This window comes from Erythrolamprus reginae, chromosome 4 (assembly GCF_031021105.1).
Source record: "Erythrolamprus reginae isolate rEryReg1 chromosome 4, rEryReg1.hap1, whole genome shotgun sequence".
NCBI lineage: Eukaryota > Metazoa > Chordata > Lepidosauria > Squamata > Dipsadidae > Erythrolamprus > Erythrolamprus reginae.
This window is the reverse complement of record NC_091953.1, coordinates 9,090,712-9,110,708: the sequence shown is the minus strand read 5'-3', so window position 1 is coordinate 9,110,708 and position 19,997 is coordinate 9,090,712. Positions and strand designations below refer to the sequence as shown.

The following is a 19,997-nucleotide window of genomic DNA, read 5'->3' as shown; positions in this document are numbered from 1 at the left end:
CCTCCCAGTATAATGATTTCTAAGAAACTTTGTTCTTAGAGGATGATGCTGATAGCTCGTACATATTGAGGTTTCACAATGGAGGAACCTCAGGGCACAAGGAAGCCATCACTACAAGGATATGATTGACTAACACATGACATATGTACTCCTCAGATTATCCCATCGAGAATAATCATAAGCAAAGCTTGGGTTTAGCTTTATGAATGGGCAGCATTGTTAATAGAACAGATAAGAATCTAAAGCCAAACGGTTAATTATGGAATTTCAAAATCATGTGAAAACAAGTTTCCCCCTGCTAAAAAAAGAAGATAATAGTATGATCTTAGAATCAATGATGTTATCTGTATATGAAAAGACTGTTATGTCCTCAGATGCACTGGCTTTTGGCCTATTACGCTTTGTGGAGGAGGAAAGAAAGAAAGAAGGAAGGAAGGAAAGAAAGAAGGAAAGAAGAGAAAAGAAAGGAAGTAGAGAGAAAGAAAAAAGAAAGAGAAAAGAAAGGAAGGAGAGAGAAAGAAAAAAGAAAGAGAAAAGGAAGGAAGGAGTAAGAGAAAGGAAAAGAAGGAGAAAGGAGATAAGTAAGAGAAAGGAATAAGGAAGGAAGGAAGGAAGAAGAAAAGGAAGAAGAGGAAGAAGGAGGAGGAGGAGGAATGGGAAAGAGAAAGAAAAAAGAGAAGGAAAGAAGGAAGGAAAGAAAGAAAGAAGAGAAAGAAAGGAAGGAGAGAGAAAGAAAAAAGAAAGCGAAAAGGAAGGAAGGAGAAAGAGAAAAGAAAGGAAGGAGTAAGAGAAAGGAAAAGAAGGAGAAAAAGAAGGAAGGAAGAAGAAGAGGAAGAAGAGGAAGGAGGAGGAGGAGGAAGGGGAAAGAGAAAGAAAAAAGAGAAGGAATGAAGGAAGGAAGGAAAGATGGAAGGAAGGAAAAAGAAGGAGAAAATGAAGGAAGGAGAGAGAGAAAGAAAAAAGAAAGACCTCAGGAAAGAAAGTTTAAAGACCCCTTCCCAATTCTTCCCACTTTAATTTCCTGCCTACTTAAGAAATAGCTGAGATATCTCAATGCCCTTAATTTAAAAAAGCTTTGAGCAATGGTTCTAAAGCAGGCTGCTAATCACTTAACCACTCTCTCATTTAGCAACATAAATTCTGAGCTCAGTTGGGGTCGTCAGTCAAGGATTATCCTGTATGTCCTTGGCCTCCGTGGCTAAAATGAGGGAAAAACTCCCGAAATGCATATTCTTACATCTACATCAGTGGTTCTCAACCTGGGGGTCAGGACCCCTTTGGGGGTCAAACAACCATTTCGCAGGGGTCGCCTAAGTGTTCTGTTGGGCTCTCTGGTAGAATCCTCCCAAAAATTCACAGGTACAAATTTCGGACACACACACGTTTGAAAATTCAAAACAATGTTCTTTATACCGAAAATTCAAATAAACTAAGCATTCTTTTTGTATAGCAAAGAGCACTTGTCTCCAACCAAACTGGTAATTTGTACAAGCCCCTTATCAGTTCTGTGATACTTAGCTTGCAGCTGTGAGGCAATTCACAGTCCTTCTTCTTTCACAAAGTGAAACACACTTTGCTCTGGTTCAGTTTCAAAGTGGGGAAAAATCAGCACACAAAAGGTCAAAGTCAGCAAAGCAGGCACGAAACACAATGATCAGATAATCCTCCACAATGGTCAAACCCACAGGCTGCTATTTATAGCAGCCTCACTAATCACCACAGCCCCACCCAACCACAGGTGTCCTCATTTTCTTTGATAATAATCTCTCAGTTGTTGCTGCCTATGCATCGCTCTCCACATGCGTGGCTTTATCATTAACTCTTGTTCCAAATCCAAGGAGGAGCTAGATAATTGATCTCCTTCTGAGCTGTCTGCCACACTCTCCTCCTCCCTGTCACTCATGTCTTCTTGGTCAGAGGAGCCTCCATCAGCAGATTCCACCAGGGGCAAAACAGGCCTGCAGCATGTGGATATCTCCCCCACATCCACAGTCCTTGGGGCAGGAGCTGGGCCAGAGCTAACCACAACACCTAAGACCATGGGAAAAGACAAACTCCTCAAAACCCACCTTTGCCGTCAGGCATGGGGAAACTAAACATCTCCCCCTGGGCACGTTGAAGTTATATATGGTATGCCTGTATGTGTGTATGTTAGTATAGGGGATTTTCTTAAATTTATAATATTTTAATTAATTGGATTGTATTGGATTGTTTTTCACTTGTTGTGAGCCGCCCCGAGTCTTCGGAGAGGGGCGGCATACAAATCCAAATAATAAAAAAATAAAAATAACTAAAGCTTCTATTCTGACGCCTTGGAACATATTTTTACAATCCGACCAATCAGGCGTTTACAGTGGGGGTGTCCCTCTGACCTTCCTGCCAATCAGCTTAAAGCTCTGTTGGGAGAACTGGGGCTATACTTATGGTTGGGGCAGTCACCACAGTGTGAGGAGCTGTATTAAGGGGTCTTCGGGGGGGGAGAGAAATGCCTGAATTTTGATCACATGACCTTGGGGACTCTGTGACCGTATGATTGTAAGTGCAAGAATAGGTCGTCAATTAAGGACCTTATGATCAGGGGAAAGTCACTGATTCTGACTTAGTTTCCGCAGATGTTAGTAATTTGAGAGTTAGAGTTCAGTTCAGACTCATAAGACATAAATTAATTTCCTTCATGAGGACAATGTGTTTCTCAGTTGTGTTACCTGTTTTTCTGAACTCTCCTTAAATTTGAGAAGGTCCAACCCTGAACATAAAGTAAGAGCAAAGACCAAGACTGCTGGCCTTTGAATTGTTATTGTCTGTTTGGGGTGTTGCAATAGGTAAATAGAAATGTAGCAGGCATTTGACACAGTGTGAACCTTTCTCTAGTCTTGAGATGGTGAACAACATGGCTTAGGGCCTGACTATTTACCGGACTGTCTCCTGCCACACAGAAACATAGAAACATAGAAGACTGATGTCAGAAAAAGATCTCATGGTCTATCTAGTCTGCCCTTATACTATTTCCTGTATTTTTATCTTAGGATGGATATATGTTTATCCCAGACATGTTTAAATTCAGTTACTGTGGATTTACCAACCACGTCTGCTGGAAGTTTGTTCCAAGGATCTACTATTCTTTCAGTAAAATAATATTTTCTCATGTTGCTTTTGATCTTTCCCCCAACTAACTTCAGATTGTAACCCCTTGTTCTTGAGTTCACTTTCCTATTAAAAACACTTCCCTCCTGAACCTTATTTAAATCTTTAATATATTTAAATGTTTCGATCATGTCCCCCCTTTCCCTCCTGTCCTCCAGACTATACAGATTGAGTTCATTAAGTCTTTCCTGATATGTTTTATGCTTAAGACCTCCCACCATTCTTGTAGCCCGTCTTTGGACCCGTTCAATTTTGTCAATATCTTTTTGTAGGTGAGGGCTCCAGAACTGAACACAGTATTCCAAATGGGGTCTCACCAGCGCTCTATATAGAGGGATAACAATCTCCTTCTTCCTGCTTGTTATACCTCTAGCTATGCAGCCAAGCATCCTACTTGCTTTCCCTACTGCCCGACCACACTGCTCACTCATTTTGAGACTGTCAGAAATAACTACCCCTAAATCCTTCTCTTCTGAAGTTTTTGCTAACACAGAACTGCCAGTACAATACTCAGATTGAGGATCCCTTTTCCCCAAGTCTTCTTCTTCTTCTTCTTCTTCTTCTTCTTCTTCTTCTTCTTCTTCTTCTTCTTCTTCTTCTTCTTCATCATCATCATCATCATTAGTATTAGTATTGTTGTTGTTTGTTGTTATTCTCATTGTTGTTGCAACGCGAGAAACTATTATTTGACTGAAAGAGTAGTAGATGCTTGGAACAAACTTCCAGCAGACGCTGTTGGCAAATCCACAGTAACTGAATTTAAACATGCCTGGGATAAACATAGATCCATCCTCAGATAAAATGCATGGGGCAGAACATTTCGTGCCCCTATAGGCCTTACCAGCCACCCTGCAGATACATCGTGGACAGCCCACAACCTGTTAGATGTCAAGGTCCTCTTCGAACATGATGGATGAACCAGGCTGGAAAAGGTTACAAGACTCTTTCCAAAAACTTCAGCCCACTGCCAAGAAGATTGTGTCCAAATAGAAGCAATTTAGCACCAGGTGTTTGGCAATATAGTTTCTGAAATGCATTTTTGTTGGTTGTAGCTTAGCATCTCTAAAATGTTGCTCCAATTCGCATTATGATATAAACAGCAGAAACAGTGTCCCATAGCTCCAGTGTGGTGCTGGCACTCCCTTTCCATGTGAACCTCTTCCTAGTTTCATTTCACCTTGCATGCATTCGATTTCAAAATCATTTATCCCTGTTTGACGAGTCTTGCACAATTGGATTCCATTTAAAGTCACGGTTTGGTTGGTTATCTTGAGTTATAGTTGGTTTTTTTCTTGCATAACAAGCTGTAATAAATAAAGATGTCATAGAATAGAATAGAGTAGAATAGAAACATAGAAACATAGAAGACTGACGGCAGAAAAAGACCTCATGGTCCATCTAGTCTGCCCTTATACTATTTCCTGTATTTTATCTTACAATGGATATATGTTTATCCTGGGCATGTTTAAATTCAGTTACTGTGGATTTACCAACCTCGTCTGCTGGACGTTTGTTCCAAGGATCTACTACTCTTTCAGTGAAATAATATTTTCTCATGTTGCTTTTGATCTTTCCCCCAACTAACTTCAGATTGTGTCCCCTTGTTCTTGTGTCCACTTTCCTATTAAAAACTCTTCCCTCCTGAACCTTATTTAACCCTTTAACATATTTAAATGTTTCGATCATGTCCCCCCTTTCCCTTCTGTCCTCCAGACTATACAGATTGAGTTCATTAAGTCTTTCCTGATACGTTTTATGCTTAAGACCTTCCACCATTCTTGTAGCCCGTCTTTGGACCCGTTCAATTTTGTCAATATCTTTTTGTAGGTGAGGTCTCCAGAACTGAACACAGGATTCCAAATGTGGTCTCACCAGCGCTGTATTAGAATAGAATAGAATAGAATAGAAAATAGAGTAGAGTAGAGTAGAGTAGAATAGAATAGAATAGAATAGAATAGAATTCATTATTGGCCAGGTGTGATTGGACACGCAAGAAATTTGTCTTTGGTGCATATGCTCTCACTGTACATAAAAGAAAATACACATTTGTCGAGAATCATGAGGTTCAACACATAATGATTGTCATATAAGCAACGAGGAAACAATCGATATTTATAAAAAATCTTAAGGAAACTTCCTTCTTTAAATCTGCATTGAGCCAGCATGTGTGAACCTCTGCCACAACAATAACCCAGTTCATTTGGGTCTGTCGTTCTTGCAAGTTATCTTGGTTTCCACTCCAGATTGCAGCTTTATAGTATTTCTAGCAACTGTTTCCATGGAGATAACTGTTTCAAATGTTCACCTAAATGCTAAATCTGTCTCTGTTAAGAGTCTCTTTTTTAAAAAAAAGGTTTTCTTTCTTTCTATAAAACAGTTTCTCGGTTGTTTTGCCCTTTGTCAAAATTGCAGTGTTCGGATGGTGTTTTCCAAATCACAATGGTATGTGCCTCTTTTTGTCTATGTTAAGTAAGGCGAGATTCTGTTTCATGCTTCAAAAGTGTCCTTCTCAGATTTTTCTTCATGTGGACCAAGTTGTTTATAAGTCAAACTCCATAGTGATTACTTCTTTGTACCCTGTGACAATCATTAAGTGTTGTACCTCATGATTCATGACAAATGTATCTTTCATTTTATGACTTTTTCCTTTATGTCAACCGTACCATTGGAAACCCACAATTGATTCTGGTCCACGAGAAGATAAATATCTTTTGCCTTTTTGCTTGTCATTTGCCAGCTATAAATATAACTTTCACTCCTGGTTCAATAGTTTTAATGAATGTATTCATTATGTATTGATCTATAGATAGAAACATAGAAACATAGAAGACTGACGGCAGAAAAAAGACCTCATGGTCCATCTAGTCTGCCCTTATACTATTTTCTGTATTTTATCTTAGGATGGATATATGTTTATCCCAGGCATGTTTAAATTCAGTTACTGTGCATTTATCAACCATGTCTGCTGGAAGTTTGTTCCAAGGATCTACTACTCTTTCAGTAAAATAATATTTTCTCACGTTGCTTTTGATCTTTCCCCCAACTAACGTCAGATTGTGTCCCCTTGTTCTTGTGTTCACTTTCCTATTAAAAACACTTCCCCCCTGGACCTTATTTAACCCTTTAACATATTTAAATGTTTCGATCATGTCCCCCCTTTTCCTTCTGTCCTCCAGACTATACCAGATTGAGTTCATTCATTCAGATAGGGATAGATGTTTGTCTTTCCCTCTTGTGTACCAAATTATGTAGATCTTTGGGTTTTGTTTAAAGAAAGTGTTTGTTTATATATCGTTGGGCTCCAGCTACCAGCTCTGGATGATATCTTCACATCTCCCTGTTCTAGGAAGGTACACAACATTCTGCTTACAATCTTTTTGCAATCTTTCCGGACCACAGGTTTTATGAATAGTTTTTTTTTAAATCCCAGAGCTATACTCACACTTAACAATGAACTAATGAATCAGCGAGCTGTTGGACAGTATTATTTGTTCTGTTGTATAGATGTTTGTATAGGAATTTGTGGTCAGTGGGGTATGTATTTTGGGGGTTGTCATGTGTGCTTGGGGCTGGTCTTTAGGCATCATGAGAATTCCATTGTATGGGTATACTGTGTATATAGAGTTACCTATATACACAGTATTACCAAGTGTTGGTAATGACCTATAAAGCCCTACATGGCATCGGACCAGAATACCTTCGGAATCGTCTACTACCGCACAAATCCCAGTGACTGATTAGGTCCCACAGAGTTGGCCTTCTCCGGGTCCTGTCGACTAAACAATGTCGTCTGATGGGCCCCAGGGAGAAGAGCCTTCTCTGTGGTGGCCCCGGCCCTCTGGAATCAACTCCCCCCGGAGATCAGAACTGCCCCCACTCTCCTTTCCTTCCGTAAATTACTGAAGACCCTATGTCGTCAGGCATGGGGAAATTGATCCCCTGGGTTTATATTATTTATGTATGGTATGTGTTGTATGGTTTAATAATGGGTTTTTAGATGTTTTTTAAATGTTTTAGATTTGTTTATATTGTTGTTGTGAGCCTCTCCGAGTCTCCGGAGAGGGGTGGCATACAAATCTAATGAATTAAATTAAATTAAATTAAAATTAATAGAGTAATGGACAGCCAAATATTTTACTGGCACACTGTGGGTGTGGCTTATTTTGTGGGTGTGGATTAATGCACATGTGACTGGGTAGGAGACGCTTGCTGGCCATATGACCAGGTGCGAGTGGCTTGAACGATCATCATCGTTCCAGTGAACTGTTAAGTCCTTGACTTACAACCTTACCAATGTCGCTCGCTGGGGTGACGATTTGCTTCGCGTTTCCCGCGCTCTCCTTCCTGGGTCGCCCGCCCTGCCTGAGGTTGGGTAGCTAGGTGAACGGGTGCTGCCAGAAGCATAAATGCTGCTAGCGCCGCTTCCACCCACGCCTTCTGCTTGCACCTCAGGCGGGAGGTGGCTGCGTGAGGCTGGGGCGGAGCCGGGCAGGAGGGAGAGAAGCTTGTCCAAGGCCAGGAAGGAGGAAAGAGGAAAAAAGCAAGGAGCGTAGATGCAGCAGCAGCAGCAGCAAAGAAAACAAGGAGAGCTGAACCGAGACCAGTAATCCAGGAAGTGACAGCTGCCGATCAGCTGGAGCTGCACACGCATCTTCATTTCTGCCGGTGGAACTGCGTTCCACCCCGTCCTGCCTGCTGCCCACCCCTGTGTATATACATACAATGACAATAAAGTATGTATTTATTTATTTTCTCAATACTTATTTATTTATCCTTCTAGGTCAAGAAAGGTTTGGGAACATGACCCGGGTCTACTACCGTGAAGCTGTGGGAGCTTTTATCGTCTTTGATGTCACCAGGCCAGCTACCTTTGAAGCTGTGGCCAAGTGGAAGCAGGACCTGGACACTAAATTGACTCTCCCTAATGGCCAGCTGGTGCCCACTGTCCTCTTAGCAAACAAATGTGATCAAGGCCAAGAGTTGCTGGTGAATAATGGCTTCAAGATGGACCAGTTCTGCAACGACAATGGCTTTGTGGGATGGTTTGAAACATCGGCTAAGGTAACTTCCTTTTAACATTACCATTTAGACTTATATATCATCTCACAGTGCTTTACATCCCTCTCTAAGCGGTTTACAGAGAGTCAGAATATAGCCCCCTTAGACTATCCATGATTGACCTCTCCAGGTTTCTAAGAGGTCAGTAAGGGGCGTACATAAGTGCACTAGTGTGCCTTTTGTCCCCTGTCCAATTGTCTTTCCTTTATCTCATATAGCATATATATTTTCTTCCTTTCATATATCTTCTCCTCTATTTTTACATATTATCTTTATATATATATTACTTCATGTCTATTCTCTTCCATGTGTATTGTGTATTGGACAAATGAATAAATAAAAAAAATAAAAAAAATAAATCTGCATCCTCATTTTACCAACTTTGGAAGGATGGAAGGCTGAGTTGACCTTGAGCATACTGATATTTATTTATTTATTTATTTATTGGATTTGTATGCCGCCCCTCTCTGAAGACTCGGGGCGGCTAACAGCAACAATAAAGCAGTGTACAATAGTAGTCTGATGTTAGGAACAATTAAAAACCCATTAATATAAAAAACCATACATACATACATACATACATACATACATACATACATACATACATACCATGCATAGAATTGTAAAGGCCTAGGGGGAAGAGGATCTCAATTCCCCCATGCCTGATGGCAGAGGTGGGTTTTAAGCAGCTTACGAAAGGCAAGGAGGGTGGGGGCAGTTCTAATCTCTGGGGGGAGTTGGTTCCAGAGGGCCGGGGCCGCCACAGAGAAGGCTCTTCCCCTGGATCCCGCCAAGCGACATTCTTTAGTTGACGGGACCTGGAGAAGATCCACTCTGTGGGATCTAACTGGTCGCTGGGATTTGATCTGCTGGTGATTGTTGTGAGTGATCCTTGTCAGTCTCAGGACATGTCTTATTCTGAGGACGATGAGCCAGGTTCCTTAGTTTATCTTGGGTTAAAGAGGTTATCAGATGGAAGGGAAGCCGAGAGTGAAGTTGACAGTGATTTGGGAGTGCTTCGGATTGTGCCCCCTTGTTCTTGTGTTCACTTTCCTATTGAAAACACTTCCCTCCTGAACCTTATTTAAGCCTTTAACATATTTAAATGTTTCGATCATGTCCCCCCTTTCCCTTCTGTCCCCCAGTCTTTCCCGATAAGTTTTATGCTTAAGACCTTCCACCATTTTTCTAGCCTCTCTTTGGAATGATCAGGTAACCCACCCAAAAACTTCAAATTTAGAAGGCGATGCCAGGCAAGCCCTTTTGTAAACAGGGGCTACTTCCAAAATCCAGACTGCCTGAAATAATTCTTCCTCTTGTGCTTCAAAACCAGCAGAATTTCATGTCACTGCAAAGCAAAACTAGAGTCCTGTATGAAACAAGGCTTGGTTTTGTTTCTTGGGAATCGCAGCGTCATAAATCCTATAAAAGATTTGCATGGCTAGTCATAAAATATTTCATCTGGAAGAGAGAATGGCCCATAAAAACCAATAAAGGCCCATTATGTTCAAGTAAAATCAGTCCTTTTTTCCCCCCTTGCTACTTATGCAGTCAATTTTATTACTGTACTGCGGTACCTCTAGCTAAGAACGTCTCTACTTAAGAACTTTTCTAGATAAGAACTGGGTGTTCAAGATTTTTTTGCCTCTTCTTAAGAACCATTTTCTACTTAAGAACCCGACCCTGGAAAAAATTCCCAGGAAATTTGAGAGTGGCACGAAAGTCTAGCCGATTTCCTGCCATTCCCCCTTTAATCCCGGCCATCTTGGGTTTTTCTGGGCTGCCAGAGGAGCCTTTCGGTGGCGTTTAAGGAGGCGTTGGCAGTCCAGAGCGAACGAAGCATTTTCATTTCTCTGGGTGCTTGGAGAGGGAATAAACCTCTGCCAGTGCCCAGAGAAAAGAAACACTCCCTTCGCTCTGGGCAGCCCAGAGCAGACAGAGCATTTTCCTTTCTCTGGGCATTTGGAGAGGGAACAAACCACTGTCCTCCTCCCCCTCTTCCTTCTCCTCTTTCCACCCAAATTCCAAACTTTTATTTCTTTCCTAATGGGTTTGCACATATTATTTGCTTTTACATTCATTCTTATGGGGAAAACTGCTTCTACTTACAAACTTTTCTTCTTAAGAACCTGGTCACAGAACGAATTAAGTTCTTAAGCAGAGGTACCACTGTATAAAGGGTTTGGGGTTTGGGGTATAAACTATAGTGTCAGGTAGTGTATTCCAGACATTGATTACTCTGTTGCTGAAGTTGTATTTTCTGCAGTCGAGTTTGGAGCGGTTTATATTGAGTTTAAATATTGTGTGCTGGTGTATTGTTGTGGTTGAAGCTGAAGTAGTCGTTGACAGGTAGGACATTGTGATAGGTGATTTTATGAACTACATTTAGATCAGATCAAAGGCAAGGTAATTCTAGATTTTCTAAGCCCAAAATTTCAAGTCTGGTGGAATAAGGTATTCTTCTTGTGAAATATTTCTGGACTCTCTCAATTGTATTAATGTCTGATATGTAGTACAGATAAGCTGTATTCAAAAATTGGTCTAGCAAATGTTTTGTATGCTGTGGTTAGCAGTGTAATATTGCCAGAGAAGAGGCTATACAAGATTAGACTAAAACACTTTGGCAATGTTGTTACAGTGGGCTCTGGTACTTAGGTTATTAAATATGAGTACTCCAAGGTCCTTGACAAAGTGAAGGTCATCTACAAGATCATGTCCTTGTTTTTCAGTTGTGGGTGCTCCATCTATTGAGGTTTTCAAGAAAAGATTTGCCTGGGGTGTTTTATAAGGTCTGTTGACTTGAGTAGGGGGTTGGATGGAAGACCTCCAAGGTACCTTCCAGCCTTTGATTCTAGTTTATAAACCTTGGTAAAAGATTGGACGATTCTTAGGAATTTTTGCCTTGTTAACAATGGTAGCAATTTGTTATACCATGGTAGAATTTTAGCCTTGTGAACAATGGTAGCAATTCTCCAGAGGTTCTGTTTTTGTTTTCTCTCCTGTATGTAATGATGCTGAGCATTTGAACTGAAATCTTTTCCATGCAAAACTGCTTCTCTAATCTTGGCCCAAAATCTTTGGTGGCAGATATGAAATCTACATAAGAACATTTATTTATTTATTTATTTATTATTCAGACTTGTATGCTACCCCTCTCCGCGGACTCGGGGCGGCTCACAGCAAAATATAACAATCGTAACAAATCCAAATAAATTTAAAATATTTTAAAAAGTTTTTAAAAAAGAACCCCATTTGCTAACAAGCACACACACAAACATACCATGCATAAATTGTACATGCCCGGGGGAGGTGTTTCAGTTCCCCCATGCCTGACGGCAAAGGTGGGTTTTAAGGAGTTTACAGAAGGCAGGGAGAGTAGGGGCAGTTCTAATCTCTGGGGGGAGTTGGTTCCAGAGAGTCGGGGCCGCCACAGAGAAGGCTCTTCCCCTGGGGCCCGCCAACCGACATTGTTTAGTTGACGGGACCCAGAGAAGGCCCACTCTGTGGGACCTAATCGGTCGCTGGGATTCGTGCGGCAGAAGGCGGTCCCGAAGATATTCTGGTCCGGTGCCATGAAGGGCTTTAAAGGTCATAACCAACACTTTGAATTGTGACCGGAAATTGATCAGCAGCCAATGCAGACTGCGGAGTGATGGCGAAACATGGGCATACCTAGGTAAGCCCATGACTGCTCTCGCCGCTGTGTTTTGCATGATCTGAAGTTTCTGAACACTTTTCAAAGGTAGCCCCATGTAGAGAGCGTTACAGTAGTCGAGCCTCGAGGTGATGAGGGCATGAGTGACTGTGAGCAATGAGTCCCGGTCCAGATAGGGCCGCAACTGGTGCACCAGGCGAACCTGGGCAAACGCCCCCCTCGCCACAGCTGAAAGATGGTTCTCTAATGTGAGCTGTGGATCAAGGAGGACGCCCAAGTTGCGGACCCTCTCCAAGGGGGTCAATAATTCCCCCCCAGGGTAATGGACGGACAGATGGAATTATCCTTGGGAGGCAAAACCCACAGCCACTCCGTCTTATCCGGGTTGAGTTTTAGTCTGTTAACACCCATCCAGGCCCCAACAGCCTCCAGACACTGGCACATCACTTCCACTGCTTCGTTGACATGAGAAGAGCCAGGCTGAATCAGGCCAAAGCCCATCGAGTCCAGCATTCTGCGTCACCTAGTGGCCTACCCATTGTACATGGGGATCTTGAGCAGAAAGAGAGGGTAAAACCCTCCTTTTCCCTTGACTCCCAACAAATGGGTCCCAAGGGAATCCTGCCTGCCTCAACCAACATAGAGGCAGCACTTGGACATCCGTTTCAATAACCACTGATACACTTGACATCCACGAATCTTGACATCCACGAATCTGTCTAATCCTGCCTTGAAGCTATGAAGGCTGACAGCTGTCATGACCTCTTCTGGAAGTGAATTCCATAAACCGAAGACCCTCTGGGTGAAGAAATATTCCCCTTTATTTGTCCTCACTTTCTTACCTATGAGCTTTAGGGAGGGCCCCCTCGTCCTACTATTGTGTGACAGAGAAAATATTTTTTCTCTATCCACCTTTTCTATCCCATGCATGATTTGATACACTTCGATCAAGTTCATGTAGACTCTGGTGAGATTCTCTTTTCTCTATAACACTCTCAGGTCGACTTGAAAAGGTGTTTTTAAATTTACATGGCTTTCTCTTGTGACATTCCACAGCTACGTGTCAATCAGCAGGAATTCACCAGGTCTGTTCAAAAAAATCTCACAATCAACTTTTCTTGTCTGTGGTTGCCAGTGCCTTTCGTTCGTTGAATATCAGTTGACAAATTTTATTTATTTATTTATTCATTCATTTGTCCAATACACAAATACATAGGAAGAGAAATAGACATGTGATAATATAAAAGAGGGGGAAAGTGAACTTAGAGGAGAGGATATATGAAAGGAAGAGAATATATAAGATAGGTGACAGAAAGGAAAGACAATTGGACAGGGGACGAAAGGAACACCAGTGCACTTATTTACGCCCCTTACTGGCCTCTTAGGAACCTGGAGAGGTCAATCGTGGAGAGTCTAAGGGAGAAGTGTTGGGTGTTAGGGGTTGACACAATTGAGTCCGGTAATGAGTTCCACACTTCGATAACTCGATTGCTGAAATCATATTTTTTTACAGTCAAGTTTGGAGCGGTTCGTATTAAGTTTGAATCTGTTGCGTGCTCTTGTGTTGTTGCGGTTGAAGCTGAAGTAGTCATTGACCGGTAGGACATTGCAGCATATGATCTTGTGGGCAAGATTGCAACATTGCAGCATTGCAGCATATGATCTTGTTAAATTCCCAAGTTGAGTCGCTGGCTACTGTAATTGAGACCTAGCATTGGATTGTGATGTGTACAAATTTTCATATTGCATAAGCCAGGCTCTCCTGCAAGAATGTGTAAACAGATAGAATTGTAAGCAGCTTCCAAGATACTTTGTCCAGGGAAAATCCAGTGCTACAACTTCCCCAATGGATGGATGGATGAAAACAATTTAAAATTAGATTAAATTGGAATTTTATTGGCCAAACGTGATTGGACACACAAGGAATTTGTCTTGTTGTACATGCTCTCGGTGTCCCTAAAAGAAAAGATAAGTTCATCAAGAGTCATATGGTACAATAATTAATGATAGTCCGGGTACATATAAGCAATCAAATCATATTAGGAACCAGTCAATATAAATCATAAGAATACAAGCAACAAAGTTACAGTTAGTGGGAGGAGATGGGAACCATGAGAAGATTAATAGTAGTGCAGACTTAGTGAATAGTTTGAAAGTGTTAAGGGAATTATTTGTTTAGCAGAGTGAAGGCATTCAGGGAAAAATTGTTCTTGTGTCTAGTTGTCTTGATGTGCAATGCTCTGTAGCATCATTTTGAGGTTAAGAGTTGAAACAGTTTGTGTCCATGCAAGGGGTCTATAAATATTTTCACAGCCCTCTTTTTTACTCATACAGTATACAAGTCCTCAATGAAAGGCAGGTTGGTAGCAATTACTTTTTTCTGCAGTTGTATCAATATTACTGTTTCATTATAATCTACATTCTATAATCTACATAATCTAGTGATTTCTGACAGTCTCAAAATGGGTGAATAGTGCAGTCAGGCGGTAGGGAAAGCTAGTAGAATGCTTGCCTGCATAGCCAGAGGTATAACAAGCAGGAAGAGGGAGATTGTGATCCCGCTGTATAGAGCGCTGGTGAGACCCCATTTGGAATATGTGTTCAGTTCTGGAGACCTCACTTACAAAAAGATATTGACAAAATTGAACGGGTCCAAAGACGGGCTACAAGAATGGTGGAAGGTCTTAAGCATAAAACGTATCAGGAAAGACTTAATGAACTCAATCTGTATAGTCTGGAGGACAGAAGGGAAAAGGGGGGACATGATCGAAACATTTAAATATGTTAAAGGGTTCAATAAGGTTCAGGAGGGAAGTGTTTTTAATAGGAAAGTGAACACAAGAACAAGGGGGCACAATCTGAGGTTAGTTGGGAGAAAGATCAGAAGAAACGTGAGAAAATATTATTTGACTGAAAGAGTAGTAGATGCTTGGAATAAATTTCAGCAGACGTGGTTGGTAAATCCACAGTAACTGAATTTAAACATGCCTGGGATAAACATATATCCATCCTAAGATAAAATACAGGAAATAGTATAAGGGCAGACTAGATGGACCGTGAGGTCTTTTTCTGCCATCAATCTATAATTTCTATGGCTCTACATGCCTCCTTTATTACGATGTACAGGAAATCTTGGATTTAAAACCATTTGTTTAGTAATTGTTCGAAATTACTATGCCGCTGAAAAAGTGACTTATGACTTTTTTTCATGCTTGCACCTATTGTCATGGTCATGTGATCAAAATTTGCTCGCTTGATGACTAGTTCACATTTATTATGGCCGTATTGTCTGGGGGTCATGCGATCATTTTCTGTGACCTTTTGACAAGCAAGGTCAATGGGAAAGTCAGATTCATTACTAACTTAACAACTGTCATGATTCACTTAAGAACTTAGATTCTTTAATTTATTTATTTATTTATTTATTTATTGGATTTGTATGCCGCCCCTCGCCCGAGACTCGGGGCGGCTAACAGCGACAATAAAACAGTGTACAATAATAATTTGGTATTAGAAATGATTAAAAATCCATTAACATAAAAACCAGACATACATACATACATACCATGCATAGAATTGTAAAAGCCTAGGGGGAAAGAGGATCTCAGTTCCCCCATGCCTGGCGGCAGAGGTGGGTTTTAAGTTGTTTACAAAAGGCAAGGAGGGTGGGGGCAGTTCTAATCTCTGGGGGGAGTTGGTTCCAGAGGGCCGGGGCCGCCACAGAGAAGGCTCTTCCCCTGGGCCGCACCAGGCGTCATTGCTTAGTTGACGGGACCCGGAGAAGATCCACTCTGTGGGACCTAACTGGTCGCTGGGATTCGTGCAGCAGAAGGCGGTCCCTGAGGTAATCTGGTCTAGTGCCATGAAGGGCTTTATAGGTCATAACCAACACTTTGAATTGTGGCTGGAAACCGATCGGCAACCAATGCAGACTGCGGAGTGTTGGTGTGACATGGGCATTTTTGGGAAAGCCCATGACTGCTCTCGCAGCTGCATTCTGCACGATCTGAAGTTTCCGAACACTTTTCAAAGGTAGCCCCATGTAGAGAGCGTTACAGTAGTCAAGCCTCGAGGTGATGAGGGCATGAGTGACTGTGAGCAGTGACTCCCGGTCCAAGTAGGGTCGCAACTGGTGCACAAGGCCACTGATTCGGAAATGAACTTGATTCCAAATCATTCAGAATTGCACAAATCCAAAGAACGTATTTTAAATTCAGCCTTAAGTAAGGAGGGGTATTTTTTTTCCTGAGAATTCATTTTAAATTCTCTCCATATAATATATATAAGGTAGCTCAGAGCTGCATGAAAAATGAATTTTAGCCTGGAGGTGAACTGCCATAGGTATCAAATTAATTTAGGCTTAGAGCACATATTTCATTCAATTATTGGCTCCAAAATTGTAGAAAATCATGCTGCGTTACTTGGCAGTTTCCTGAAGTTTAAACTTGGGGGGAGGTATTGAAATAGCACTATCTGTAGCATGGGTTTCTTGTCACTGATCAGAGGTGGGTTCCTCCCAGTTTGGACCAGTTCGCCCAAACCAGTAGGTTAGAATCACTTACATTGTCCAGAAATTTGGCTGTGCAGGCTAAGAATTCTGAGTGTTTGGGGTATTATTGGCCATAGGAGATCTGGACATTCTAATGTTGCCTAGAAGTTCTCGAGGTTGGTTTGTTTGTCTGTCTGTCTGTCTGTCTGTCTGTCTGTCTCTATCTCTATCTCTATCTCTATCTCTATCTCTATCTCTATCTCTATCTCTATCTCTATCTCTATCTCTATATCTATCTATCTATCTATCTATCTATCTATCTATCTATCTATCTATCTCCATCTCCACCTACCTACCTACCTACCTACCTACCTCTATCTATCTATCTATCTATCTATCTATCTATCTATTAGATTTGTATGCCGCCCCTCCCCATAGACTCGGGGCAGCTCACAACAACAATAACACAATATATAACAAATCTAATAAATTAAAAAGTCACTAAAAACCCCTTATTAAAAAGAAAACATACACACAAACATACCATGCATAAACTGTATAGGCCTGGGGGAGATGTCTCAGTCCCCCCATGCCTGGCGGCAGAGGTGGGTTTTAAGAAGTTTACGAAAGACAAGGAGGGTGGGGCAATTCTAATCTCTGGGGAGAGTTGGTTCCAGAGGGTCGGGGCCGCCACAGAGAAGGCTCTTCCCCTGGGTCCCGCCAGACGACATTGTTTAGTCGACGGGACCCGGAGAAGGCCAACTCTGTGGGACCTAACCAGTCCCTGGGATTCGTGCGGCAGAAGGAAGTCCCGGAGATATTCTGGCCCGATGCCATGAAGGGCTTTATAGGTCATGACCAACACTTTGAATTGTGACCGGAAACTGATCGGCAACCAATGCAGACTGCGGAGTGTTGGTGTGATATGGGCATACCTAGGGAAGCCCATGATTGCTCTCGCATCTGCATTCTGCACGATCTGAAGTTTCCGAACACTCTTCAAAGGTAGCCCCATGTGGAGGCGTTACATTACATTGTATTGTCTTCTAGAAAAGTCGTCAGTTGCAACCCCAAGATGCTTGGAAAACCTCAGGAACCAGCTACAATAACTCATTCTTCTCCTTTTCTTCCCTCTCTTACCCCCCTACCCCAACCATTCAGGAAAACATTAACATTGAGGAAGCCGCTCGGTGCTTGGTGAAGCACATAATTTCCAGCGACAACAGTGAACCAGCGCAGCCCATCAAACCAGATGTCGTTAACCCTCACCTGAATCCCTCCAAAAGCCATCCCTGCTCAGCTTGTTTCAGAAGCTAAGCAAATTTCCAAGCTGTTTACGGACATTGGAACGAAGCCCATAAGAACTCATGAATAACCCATGAAGCAGCATCTCTTCAAGGCAAGTCAGCTGCCCTTACACCATTGAGCAAACAGAAACCAAGAGTAGAAAACATCTATCCTTCTTCAACATATGGCTGGAAAGAAAAAGGAAAAAGCCCAAATTGTTTTTAAAACAAATATTACTTTTTTAAAAAATTATTCCTTTGATGGATTTGTTCAAGAATCTTATGCAAATAGGGGGTTATTACCTGGGCAAATTGTGTTAATTATACTTGATCAGCCGAAGTGCTTTTCTTAAAAGACTAAGGTGTCTGAACATAGTGTTTGTCGCTTTCATGGTGTGAGAAAACACAGATCTTGACAGACTTGATCGCTGGGCCCTATTCAACAAGATGAAATTCGGTGTAGAAAGAAGTAAAGTCCTACACTTAGGTTAAAAGAAAAATCCCAAAGTGTTCTGTCTGACTAGATGACCAGTCAGTAATTAGATCCCTATTAATACTCAAACACAGGTTTGGGAAGTACAGTGTTCCCTCGATTTTCGCGGGTTAGAACTTTGCGAAAAGTCTATACCACGGTTTTTCAAAAATATTAATTAAAAAATACTTTGAGGTTTTCCCCCCTATACCACGGTTTTTCCTGCCCAATGACGTCATATATCATCACCAAACTTTCGTCCACCTTTAATAAATATTTTTTTAAGAAACTTTAATAAAGAAACATGGTGAGTAATAATCTAAATGGTTGCTAAGGGAATGGGAAATTGCAATTTAGGGGTTTAAAGTGTTAAGAGAAGGCTTGGGATACTGTTCATAGCTAAAAATGGTGTATTTACTTCCGCATCTCTACTTCGCGGAAATTCGACTTTCGCGGGCGGTCTCGGAACGCATCCCCCGTGGAAATCGAGGGAACACTGTACTGTATTTTTCAGAGTATAAGACGCCCCTTAGTTTTGGGGGAGGGAAATAGGGAAAAGAATCTGCTTACTAGGAATTCATCTGGCTAGCGTCCTTAGTCTGGTCAGCTTCAGCACATTATTTTATCCCCTGGTTAAGGGCTTTAAAAAAATTATTCTGAGAGAGTAACAATGAAAGAGCTTACAAGTTGGAAACATCATTAGCATCTGGAAAGAAACAGTCTGTGCAAGTAGAGCAATGGAAAAAACCCTGCAAAGACTTGGGGCTTGGAAAACATTCTTATTTGCAGAGAGTAACAATGAAAGAGCTTGCAAGCCGGTAAGAGCTGGGAACATCGTGAGCACCTGGTTAGGGCTGGAAAAAAACATTTAGAGCAAGTTAGACCAATGAGGAAGAAACCCTGCAAAGACTTAGGGCTTAGAAAACTTTCTTCACAGAGAGTAACAATGAAAGAGCTTGCAAGCCGGTAAGAGCTGGGAACATCGTGAGCACCTGGTTAGGGCTGGAAAAAAACATTTAGAGCAAGTTAGACCAATGAGGAAGAAACCCTGCAAAGACTTAGGGCTTAGAAAACTTTCTTCACAGAGAGTAACAATGAAAGAGCTTGGGTACATTAATAGCACCTGGTTAGGGCTAGAAAGAAATATCTGAAACAAGTAAAGCAATGAAAAAAAAAACCCTACAAAGACAGGGTTTGGAATACATTCTTGGCAGAGAGTAACAATGAAAGAGCTTGCAAGCGGGTAAGAGCTGGGAACATTGTTAGCACCTGGTTAGGGTTGGAAAGAAATTTACTCAGAGCAAGTTAGAGTGAATGAAACAAACCCTGCAAAGACTTAGGGCTTGGAAAACATTCTTCACAGAGAGAAACAATGAAAGAGCCTGCAAGGTAAGAGCTGGGAAGTTCGTTAGCAGCTAGTTAGGGCTGAAAAAAAAGCTACATTCAGAGTCTAAGACACACCCTAATTATCAGTCTCTCTTAGGGAGGAAAAGGGTGCATCTTATACATCGAAAAATATAGCAACCTTGTTGAAAACCACAAAGCAAAACGTGACCTTTGACTGCCAAAATTCAAAGCCAACGGGAAAATTTCAAGGAACATTCCAAAACAGAGTTGTAACTTAAAGCCTGTAGTTTGGCTGAAGCAGAAATACTCGCAGACTTCACAAAACTATATTTTTTCAAGACTGCAGCAATATTTGAGAGGGGGAAAAACTCGGAACTTGCTCTTTCCCTCTTGTAGTTATAAACATGGGTTTCCCCAGTCTCCTCCCCTTTTAAACACTCTGTGATTAATACTGTGCACAGCAGTATTCAAGGCCTTCCTCTATGTCTGTGTAATTGTTCTTGTCTCCCCCGCATTCTTCTCACCCGTGCATCTAAAATAGGATCC

The 19,997-nt window shown here is 41.6% G+C and overlaps 1 protein-coding gene across 1 annotated transcript in view; it reads left to right on the top strand.

Annotated features, from left to right (window-relative positions):
- RAB38 (RAB38, member RAS oncogene family) overlaps positions 1 to 18,409 on the top strand; it is a 33,246-nt gene extending 14,837 nt beyond the window's left edge. The window contains exons 2-3 of the mRNA XM_070751640.1: positions 7,925 to 8,205; positions 17,508 to 18,409. Coding sequence (XP_070607741.1) covers positions 7,925 to 8,205; positions 17,508 to 17,663 — 437 coding nt within the window. The 3' untranslated portion in view covers positions 17,664 to 18,409. The remainder of the gene's footprint in view (positions 1 to 7,924; positions 8,206 to 17,507) is intronic.
- The last annotated feature ends 1,588 nt before the right edge of the window (positions 18,410 to 19,997 follow it).